Source organism: Cebidichthys violaceus, unplaced genomic scaffold (genome assembly GCF_023349555.1).
Source record: "Cebidichthys violaceus isolate CVI_PGR_0920_01 unplaced genomic scaffold, fCebVio1.0.p SCAF_19, whole genome shotgun sequence".
Classification (NCBI taxonomy): Eukaryota; Metazoa; Chordata; class Actinopteri; order Perciformes; family Stichaeidae; genus Cebidichthys; species Cebidichthys violaceus.
In genome coordinates, this window is record NW_027176361.1 from 879,212 (window position 1) to 890,299 (window position 11,088).

Consider the following 11,088-nt stretch of genomic DNA (forward strand, 5'->3'; position numbering starts at 1 on the left):
TCCTGTTCAAATAAACCACAAGTAGAAGATGGGCGGTGGAAGCGGAGTAGAGCACAACGTCAAGCAGAAAGTAGCATGTCTTCTTTATCCAACTTCATTTATTAACATTTATTTGATTCTTTTTGTCTCTCATTGTCAGATTGTTTGTGACATCTGTCTGTTTGTTACCTGTTCATATGAACAGAGAGCCGAAGCTCACATCCTGTCTGATCCAAAGATTGTCTGAAGTTCTGACACCACATCCTAAACGAACAACAGACAGCTGCAGTAAGAGATAATTCATCTCTACTAACTCCTTTATGAAAATACAATGTTCTGATATCTTCTCAAACAGAAGCTTACTGCTTCTTTTAAAGTAAGTGAGACAATTTGGGAAATGTGTTTATTCTTGCTGAGCGTCAGATGTTCAGATTGTTACCACTCTCTATTCTGAACATGAAGCTACAGCCATCTGCTGGTTAGCTTAGCTTAGCTTAAGGTAACAACAGGTCGAGTCACGTTGAGTAGAAACAGGTCGAGTCACGTTGAGTAAAAACAAGTCGAGTCACGTTGAGTCGAAACAATTCGAGTCACGTTGAGTAGAAACAGGTCGAGTCACGTTGAGTAGAAACAAGTCGAGTCACGTTGAGTAGAAACAAGTCGAGTCACGTTGAGTAGAAACAGGTCGAGTCACGTTGAGTAAAAACAAGTCGAGTCACGTTGAGTCGAAACAATTCGAGTCACGTTGAGTAGAAACAGGTCGAGTCACGTTGAGTAGAAACAAGTCGATTCACGTTGAGTAGAAACAAGTCGAGTCACGTTGAGTCGAAACAATTCGAGTCACGTTGAGTAGAAACAGGTCGAGTCACGTTGAGTAGAAACAAGTCGATTCACGTTGAGTAGAAACAAGTCGAGTCACGTTGAGTAGAAACAAGTCGAGTCACGTTGAGTAGAAACAGGTCGAGTCACGTTGAGTAGAAACAAGTCGAGTCACGTTGAGTAGAAACAGGTCGAGTCACGTTGAGTGGAAACAAGTCGAGTCACGTTGAGTAGAAACAATTCGAGTCATGTTGGGTAGAAACAAGTCGAGTCATGTTGAGTAGAAACAAGTCGAGTCATGTTGAGTAGAAACAGGTTGAGTCACGTTGAGTAGAAACAAGTCATGTCACGTTGAGTAGAAACAAGTTGAGTCACGTTGAGTAGAAACAGGTCGAGTCACGTTGAGTAGAAACAAGTCGAGTCACGTTGAGTAGAAACAGGTCGAGTCACGTTGAGTGGAAACAAGTCGAGTCACGTTGAGTAGAAACAATTCGAGTCATGTTGGGTAGAAACAAGTCGAGTCATGTTGAGTAGAAACAAGTCGAGTCATGTTGAGTAGAAACAGGTTGAGTCACGTTGAGTAGAAACAAGTCATGTCACGTTGAGTAGAAACAAGTTGAGTCACGTTGAGTAGAAACAGGTCGAGTCACGTTGAGTAGAAACAGGTCGAGTCACGTTGAGTAGAAACAGGTCGAGTCACGTTGAGTAGAAACAGGTTGAGTCACGTTGAGTAGAAACAAGTCAAGTCACGTTGAGTCGAAACAAGTCAAGTCACGTTGAGTAGAAACAAGTCAAGTCACGTTGAGTCGAAACAAGTCGAGTCACGTTGAGTCGAAACAAGTCGAGTCACGTTGAGTAGAAACAGGTAGAGTCACGTTGAGTAGAAACAAGTCGAGTCACGTTGAGTGGAAACAAGTCGAGTCACGTTGAGTAGAAACAGGTTGAGTCACGTTGAGTAGAAACAAGTCGAGTCACGTTGAGTAGAAACAGGTCGAGTCACGTTGAGTAGAAACAAGTCGAGTCACGTTGAGTAGAAACAAGTCAAGTCACGTTGAGTAGAAACAAGTCGAGTCACGTTGAGTAGAAACAGGTCGAGTCACGTTGAGTAGAAACAAGTCGAGTCACGTTGAGTAGAAACAATTCGAGTCATGTTGGGTAGAAACAAGTCGAGTCATGTTGAGTAGAAACAAGTTGAGTCATGTTGAGTAGAAACAGGTTGAGTCACGTTGAGTAGAAACAAGTCATGTCACGTTGAGTAGAAACAAGTTGAGTCACGTTGAGTAGAAACAGGTCGAGTCACGTTGAGTAGAAACAGGTCGAGTCACGTTGAGTAGAAACAGGTCGAGTCACGTTGAGTAGAAACAGGTTGAGTCACGTTGAGTAGAAACAAGTCGAGTCACGTTGAGTCGAAACAAGTCGAGTCACGTTGAGTAGAAACAAGTCAAGTCACGTTCAGTCGAAACAAGTCGAGTCACGTTGAGTCGAAACAAGTCGAGTCACGTTGAGTAGAAACAGGTAGAGTCACGTTGAGTAGAAACAAGTCGAGTCACGTTGAGTGGAAACAAGTCGAGTCACGTTGAGTAGAAACAGGTCGAGTCACGTTGAGTAGAAACAAGTCGATTCACGTTGAGTAGAAACAAGTCGAGTCACGTTGAGTAGAAACAGGTCGAGTCACGTTGAGTAGAAACAAGTCGAGTCACGTTGAGTAGAAACAGGTTGAGTCACGTTGAGTAGAAACAAGTCGAGTCACGTTGAGTAGAAACAAGTTGAGTCACGTTGAGTAGAAACAGGTCGAGTCACGTTGAGTAGAAACAAGTCGAGTCACGTTGAGTAGAAACAAGTCGAGTCACATTGAGTAGAAACAGGTTGAGTCACGTTGAGTAGAAACAAGTTGAGTCACGTTGAGTCGAAACAGGTCGAGTCACGTTGAGTCGAAACAGGTCGAGTCACGTTGAGTAGAAACAAGTTGAGTCACGTTGAGTAGAAACAGGTCGAGTCACGTTGAGTAGAAACAAGTCGAGTCACGTTGAGTAGAAACAAGTCGAGTCACATTGAGTAGAAACAGGTTGAGTCACGTTGAGTAGAAACAAGTCGAGTCACGTTGAGTAGAAACAGGTCGAGTCACGTTGAGTAGAAACAAGTCAAGTGATGTTGAGTAGAAACAGGTCGAGTCACGTTGAGTAGAAACAAGTCGAGTCACGTTGAGTAGAAACAGGTCGAGTCACGTTGAGTAGAAACAAGTCGAGTCATGTTGAGTAGAAACAAGTCAAGTCACGTTGAGTAGAAACAAGTTGAGTCACGTTGAGTAGAAACAGGTCAAGTCACGTTGAGTAGAAACAGGTCGAGTCACGTTGAGTAGAAACAAGTCAAGTCATGTTGAGTAGAAACAGGTCGAGTCACGTTGAGTAGAAACAAGTCAAGTGATGTTGAGTAGAAACAGGTCGAGTCACGTTGAGTAGAAACAAGTCGAGTCATGTTGAGTAGAAACAGGTCGAGTCACGTTGAGTAGAAACAAGTCGAGTCACGTTGAGTAGAAACAAGTCGAGTCACGTTGAGTAGAAACAAGTCGAGTCATGTTGAGTAGAAACAAGTCGAGTCACATTGAGTAGAAACAGGTCGAGTCACGTTGAGTAGAAACAAGTCGAGTCACGTTGAGTAGAAACAAGTCGAGTCATGTTGAGTAGAAACAGGTCGAGTCACGTTGAGTAGAAACAAGTCGAGTCATGTTGAGTAGAAACAGGTTGAGTCACGTTGAGTAGAAACAAGTCGAGTCACGTTGAGTAGAAACAAGTCGAGTCATGTTGAGTAGAAACAAGTCGAGTCACATTGAGTAGAAACAGGTCGAGACATGTTGAGTAGAAACAGGTCGAGTCACGTTGAGTAGAAACAAGTCGAGTTGAGCTTTACTTTTACATTACAATAAGTGCATCAACATTGGTAATCAAAAGAACTACTAGTCACCAGAAGTCATAAGTACATTTCCTTTAAACAAGCATCTAAGAGCCTGAAGCAGAGCATAACTCAGAGCCAAAGTACAGAAACAAGAGAAACAGTTAGTGCTATAAGTAATACCAATACAATAAGTGCAACAAGCTAGTATGAATACAATAAGTGCTGAGTGGAAGGCTCAGGGTAGCACTTCCTGAAGAGGTGGGTCTTCAGCCTGATGAAAGATGGGCAGCGACTCTACTGTCCTGACGTCAGTGGGAAGTTCATTCCACCACTGAGGAACCAGGACAGAACACAGACGTGACCGGGTCCATCGGCCGCCAGGACCTCTGAGCGACGGGGCGACCGTGGTCTGGTCTGGAGATAGATACTTTCTTCTTTAACAGAAACAACATTCTATTTTGTACAAACCAAAACAAAGCCGTCAGTAAATCATCATTTTAAGATGTTCTTTTACATCGTTGTTTAGTTCACTTGAATTAAGAAACATGTTGTGAATAAACCTGAAGTTGAGTTGAGATAAAACCAGAGAACCTTTGATCGTTCTAGTCTCAGCTTTACTTTGTTTGATAATGAGCCTGACTGTTTAACTTGAGCCAAAGAAGAACCCCTCCGATTTTAAGGAGGGTTATTACACCTTCATGAACATTGTGAGGTGGTTCTTGTCCTTGTCGAGGGTTCTAACGTGTTTCCTGTGGTTGCTTGTAGAAGTGTTCAGTGTGGTCTGAGGTGAGGAGGACAACACTTAGCAGAGGCAACAGGAAGCACTCGCTGTATGTTTAACATCAAAACCAAACGCAGATTTTACACTTTCTTGTGTCTTATTTTAATTGTGCTGTATTTTAAAGAACATTTGTTTGTCCTGGTCCACGTCACAGTGCTGTTAGGACATGTACTTAATAAAGAGACTTGAACACACGAGTCGTATTGATCGTACCGTCAGCTGACCACGAGAAGCTGAGCGTTAATGTTTTCTACTTTGATCTTCGTTTTGATAAAAACAGAGCGAAGATGTCAAAGTTTCAAAACATTTTTTAAAGTCGACCAGAAAGCGGATCCAAAGTATTTGTCTTTTTTTTTCATTGTTTCTTGCGTCCGGTTGGTTCATGTGTGACATCCTGTAAACGTTTGTTGTTGATACGTGAACTTTACACAACGTGACATTTAACATCTAGTCAGATGCTTTGCTGTTGATCAAAGAGCTATTTTATCCCAAACTAAGACATTCATAAATTAAATGAAAGTGTGCTTTGTCACTTTGTAACTTTATTGACTTTTTCATTAATTCATGATGATAAATTTCAGCTCATTACAATAATTGTTGGACACATTTACCTTAATTGCTTGAAGAAAAATAATTACAATAAGAGAATATATATATTATATAATATATATTATATATATATTATATATAATAATATATAATATATATATATTATATATAATATAATATATATTATATATAATATAAATATATTTTATATAATATAATATATTATATATAATATATATATATATATTATATATAATATATAATATATTATATATTATATAATATATAATATATATATATATATATAATATAATATATTATATATATGTATAAGAAGAGCTTGTTGGACGGTTGAACAGTGTCTGAACCCCGCCCCCCCCTTGGTGAGATCAGATAACTGCGTTCGCTAAAGTAGCCTCACCTGCACTCCAACTACACGACATACAATCATACAATAACAAAAACTGATGAATAATAACTGAAAATGAAGCTTCGTTTAGGAAATAAAACAATTGCTTTATATTTATATATATTATAAATAAAGCATGCTATGCTAACAATAGCTAGCTAACTACTTGTGTATGAATTGTATTCTGCTTTCATTTGCCTCCAGACCACCAAGCTAATGAGCTAACAATAAGGTTTTACCTCTAAATAATTCAATATATAGGAATTTTGACTTCATATCTCATAATTTGAACAGGTATTTTTTATTTTAATAACTTCTTATGTGTTAAACCAATACGTTTGAAATACTTACATACCTTTAATGACCTTACCACATGAAAATAAACACACAGCAAAGACATTTTAAAAAACATTTCTGCGTGTACAGGTTTTAACTTATTGTGTATAAAGTAGTTTTCTTTTGTCTGTCCAATCAGAGGCCTCATAGCTTGCTCTCAAGGGTCACGCTGTCCTTCTCTTGACCAATCCCATTGCTGCTTGGAGTTGTGGCTCCGCCTTCTGTATCATCTGCTGAGATTAAAAAAAATTTCAGGTATCATTACCAGCAAATTACAACAAAAAAGGGTCTGTGTGTGTAGGCTTGTATTGCTAACTTTATGGGGACCCCTTTCCGTTTAACACCATCGTAGTGAGGACATTGTGCTTTATGAGGACCTTTTGTCCAGTCTTCACTTCACTGACCTTTGACCTGCCGGGCCAGGAGTCGTGGTCCTGCCAGTCCAATACCCAGCGCTCCGATGGGAGCCGTGGTCAGGATGGCTAACACGGCTAACGTTAGCACGTCCAAACCAAACTTAATCAAGGTCTCGTCCCCCTCCTCTCTCGCCAAGTCCAACGCCTTGGAGCCGATAGCCGCCTGGCACACAAATAAACACACATCAGACATTCTAAATGAACATGACTGCTAGAACCCATAACGCCCAGAGTATATTGAACCTGTAATGTATGAAGATTCATGTCATCACAACTTTGCGAGATTTGAATTGTCATAAATGTCCTGAAGGAGGTCTAATGTTGTCACTGAACAGGTTCAAGGCATCTTTTAACGGGTTCTAGTGGTCATTCTGTTGGCCCTAGTGGAGGAGGTTCTAGAGGTCCTTTGGATGGTCAGTCATCATTTATAAGGTTCTTGTAGTCAATGAATAAGTTGTAGGGGTCTTTTAGGAGGTTCTGTTATTCCTTTAAGTGGTTCTTGTGTAGTCACTGATGAGGTTCTATGATTCCTGTAAAGGATTCCAGTGGTCCTTTTAAAGGTTCTAATGGGGATTGAAAAAGCTCTCCTGTAGGTGCACGCTTAGAAATAATGGTTCCAACAGGTTCTTCCTGAAGGGCTGAGTTTGTAGCCAGAGCCATTCACTTCTGAAGAACCCTTTTTTTCTAGGGTTCTTTGTAAGACAAAGGGTCTTAGCAGTCATTCGGTGGTTCTTGGTCTGTGATTAGGTTCTAGGGGTTCTATCGCTGTGGTACACACACACACATATACAGACCTGTACGGTGGCTTTGGGTAGCCAGGCCACAGAGATGAAGAGTTTCTCCTTTAGGTTAAATCCTCCGTAATGAACCAGCAGGAAGGTGACGAGGAGGCGGATCACCAGACCGGTACTGATACAGGCCAGACCAAGACCTGGACACACAAGAGGCCGATGGAACACATGGTCCACTTGGTTCCAGGTTCCTGAGACCAGGTCTAAAGTATGTGCTGCTTGTTTGTTTCCATATGATTCTCACCCACGGTGCTGGGGCTGAGGGTTGCTATGGTGATCTCTGCTCCAATCAGTCCAAAGAGGAGCGGCTGGAAGACGTCCCATGAGCGCCCCACCATGGCGGCCACTGGGGCCTGCACATAAAGACAACCACTGATCTCAAACACATGCACACGGTTTAAAGACATGCTGAGGGTTGTGTGAACAGGTCTGGATCCAGTTTGTTTAATCCAGATCAACGTGGTTTTGATGTGTGGTACCTTGTCGGTCTTCCAGCCCAGAGCAGCCAGAAAGGCCAGAACCAGCGTACAGAGTCCACCGGCTCCGGCAAAACCAATAACGTGACTGAAGAAGACCGAAAATATGGACAGACCCAACAACATGAGAGTCCTCCTCAACACCAGGTCCTCCTGCAGACAGACAGAGAGAGCGTTTAGAGGATTAAATGAAACTACATTCAAGATTTAAATAGAACCACACCCTCACCTGGTCTTTACTGGGGAAGTAGCACAGGAATAGACCCAGGATTAGCCCGGCTATGACTCCTCCCACCACCTCCAGAAGACCTTTCAGTATATTCATCCACGTAGAACCTGCAGGACAAACACAGCGTATAGAACCCAATGGAACCCAATAGAATAGAACTGAGCATATTCTCCAGTACGGACCTGTGGAGAAGGCAATTCCCAGGCAGGTGGAGAACCCTGTTATGGCCAGAATGTCATCAAAACTCCCAGCAGCCATCAGGAGGGTGGGGATTCCCTGGACAACAACACAGAACATCATTAGAACATCACAAAAAATATGTCCTCCCTGTTGGTGATACTGGTAGTTCTTGAGCAGGTTCTAGGGCTTCTTGAAGAGGTTCTAGTGGCCGCTGAGGAGGTATTTGTTGTAACTAAGGGGGCCGGGTGGTCTTCCAGGAGGTCTCATAGCAGGTTCTTGTGGTTGTTGCATTGAGGATATTTTCAGGGTCAATGAGGAGGTTCTTGTGAGCATGTGAGGGGGCTCTAATGGTACTTAAGGATGTTTCCTTGTCATTGAGGAGATTTTTGTGTTCCTTTAGAAAGTTCTTTTGAACACTGAGGGGGTTCTAGTGATCCTAAGATGTCCTCCTCAGTTTTAGGGTTCCTTTAGAAGGTTCTTATAGTCATTGTAGATGTTGTAAATGACCCTTGAAGGGCTCTTCTCAGTGAATACAAGAACGTCCTAAAGGACCGTCAGATGGTCTGCTAGGAGGTTTTAGTGGTCATCAAAGAGGTTCTAGGGATCTTATAGTGGGTTCTAGTGTTGACTGATTGCTGGTTATAGGCATCATTTAGAGGTTCTAGGGAGGTTCTAATTGGCCAACGGCTCCGCCTACTGGCAGGTTACAGAATCACACGTGTGGTTTTACCTTCTCCACTCCGTATCCTTCTCTCTGCAGGAGCAACATCGAGGGAACCACGACCGCCGGAGACACCGCTGCCAGGACGAAGCTACACACACACACACACACACATATATAGATATAAAGAGCTGCAGTTTCCATATGTTGATGTGTGTGTGTGTGTGTGTGTGTGTGTGTGTGTGTGTGTGTTACCCCAGGATGAAGCCCCACACCCAGGGCAGGTCCAACAGGAAGTGAGAAACCACGGCGACGATGGAGGCCTCCACCACACAGGGACCGACAGCGAGACGCACACACACCGCCTTCAGACGACTCAACGCCTGCATCAACACACACACACACCTGGTTATTAAGCATGTGCAGTATATTTTACTGTGTGTGTGTGTGTGTGTGTGTGTGGGTGTGTGTGTACTCACCGTGGGGTCCAGGCCCAGCCCTGCTCTGGTGAGGATGATTGACAGGGCGATGTTCCTCAGAGCTGAGGACCAATGGGTGTCGATGTAGACGGCGTCCGTGATGTACGGAACGTTACGCAACAGCAGACCGGCCAGCAGCATTCCTACAAGATGTTTAAACAATTAAAGTTATTAAATATGAGAAGATTAAATATTAAAAAATAATAATCCCTTCTCTTAAATCTATGTTTTAATGCACAGAGTGTAAATATAACGTCTTTAAACAAATCAAATCTTTACAACATAACTCAATAAACAGATTTGTTTGTTTATTGAAGGTTTGGTTTGGTCGGGTCGTACCAAGTAGTGGAGGGAAGGGGGGCAGGGTGGGCAGTTGGATCATTCCAACCAGCTTCCCTCCAAACACGGAGCAGATGAAGAGGATGACGATTCCAAACAGGTTTCCTCCGGGTAGACACTCACTTCCTGTTATGGACCAGACGAGTCCGAACAGCAGAGCGAACAGACACACTACAGACACACACACACACACACACAGACACACACACACACACACACACACACATGAAGCATTATTACATGAATAGATTGATTGAAGTTGTCTGTTTGAGACACGTTGAGTGTTTGTCACCTTTAGTGATGATCAGGTTGACGAGTCCCTGAGGACGAGGACACCTGTCCTTCAGATGGAGACAAGACGCACAGCAGGAGGACGAGGACGCCATCTTCACCTGAACACACACAACTATTAACATACTATATATATATATATATATACCACTATTAACATACTATATAGATACAGTTGTGGTCAAAAGTTTACATACACTTGTAAAGAACATAATGTCATGGCTCTCTTGAGTTTCCAGTTATTTCTACAACTCTGATTCTGACAGAAAATTGGTCAGGAGGGTGAAGAGTCAACCGAGAACCACCAAAAAGCAGATCTGCCAAGAATTAGAAGCTGCTGGAACACAGGTGTCAGTGTCCACAGTCAAGCGTGTTTTGCATCTCCATGGACTGAGAGGCTGCCGTGCAAGAAGGAAGCCCTCGCTCCAAAAGCGGCACCTTAAGGCTCGACTGAAGTTTGCTGCTGATCACGTGGACAAAGATAAGACCTTCTGGAGGAAAGTTCTGTGGTCAGACGAAACAAAAATCGAGCTGTTTGGCCACAATGCCCAGCAATATGTTTGGAGGAGAAAAGGTGAGGCCTTTCACCCCAAGAACACCATGCCTACCGTCAAGCACGGTGGTGGTAGTATTATGCTGTGGGGCTGTTTTGCTGCCAATGGAACTGGTGCTTTACAGAGAGTAAATGGGATAATGAAGAAGGAGGATTACCTTCAAATTCTTCAAGATAACCTAAAATCATCAGCCCGAAGGTTGGGTCTTGGGCGCAGTTGGGTGTTCCGACAGGACAATGACCCCAAACACACATCAAAAGTGGTAATGGAATGGCTAAATCAGGCTAGAATTAGGGTTTTAGAATGGCCTTCCCAAAGTCCTGACTTAAATCCCATTGAGAACATGTGGACAATGCTGAAGAAACAAGTCCATGTCAGAAAGCCATCAAATTTAACTGAACTGCACCAATTCTGTCAAGAGGAGTGGTCAAAGATTCAACGAGAAGCTTGCCAGAAGCTTGTGGATGGCTACCAAAAGCGCCTAATTGAAGTGAAAATGGCCAAGGGACATGTAACCAAATATTACCACTGCTGTATGTATATTTTTGACCCAGCAGATTTTGTCACTTTTTCTGTTAACCCATAATAAAGTCATGAAAGAACCAAACTTCATGAATGTTTTTTGTGATAAAGAAGTATCTGTTCCAATCACTCTATCAGAGAAAAATCAGAGTTGTAGAAATAACTGGAAACTCAAGAGAGCCATGACATTATGTTCTTTACAAGTGTAGGTAAACTTTTGACCACAACTGTATATACACAACTATTAACATACTATATATACATATATATACAACTATTAACATAATATATGTATATATATATATAAATATATACATAAACATACATCTATGAACATATAACATATAACTTTAACAACACTGTTCATTACTTAATCAACACTGTT

At 42.2% G+C, this 11,088-nt stretch overlaps 1 protein-coding gene across 1 annotated transcript in view; it reads right to left on the bottom strand.

Moving 5' to 3' along the window:
- Positions 1-5,711: 5,711 nt before the first annotated feature.
- LOC137874415 (sodium/hydrogen exchanger 9B2) overlaps positions 5,712-11,088 on the bottom strand; it is a 5,952-nt gene continuing 575 nt past the window's right edge. Inside the window, exons 2-13 of the mRNA XM_068713083.1 lie at positions 9,629-9,728; positions 9,337-9,507; positions 8,998-9,140; positions 8,774-8,901; positions 8,588-8,669; positions 7,860-7,953; positions 7,678-7,784; positions 7,452-7,601; positions 7,217-7,325; positions 6,976-7,112; positions 6,170-6,344; positions 5,712-5,998 (exon numbers count right to left, since the gene is read on the bottom strand). Of these exons, the coding sequence (XP_068569184.1) occupies positions 5,910-5,998; positions 6,170-6,344; positions 6,976-7,112; positions 7,217-7,325; positions 7,452-7,601; positions 7,678-7,784; positions 7,860-7,953; positions 8,588-8,669; positions 8,774-8,901; positions 8,998-9,140; positions 9,337-9,507; positions 9,629-9,722 (1,479 nt within the window). The 5' untranslated portion in view covers positions 9,723-9,728 and the 3' untranslated portion in view covers positions 5,712-5,909. The remainder of the gene's footprint in view (positions 5,999-6,169; positions 6,345-6,975; positions 7,113-7,216; positions 7,326-7,451; positions 7,602-7,677; positions 7,785-7,859; positions 7,954-8,587; positions 8,670-8,773; positions 8,902-8,997; positions 9,141-9,336; positions 9,508-9,628; positions 9,729-11,088) is intronic.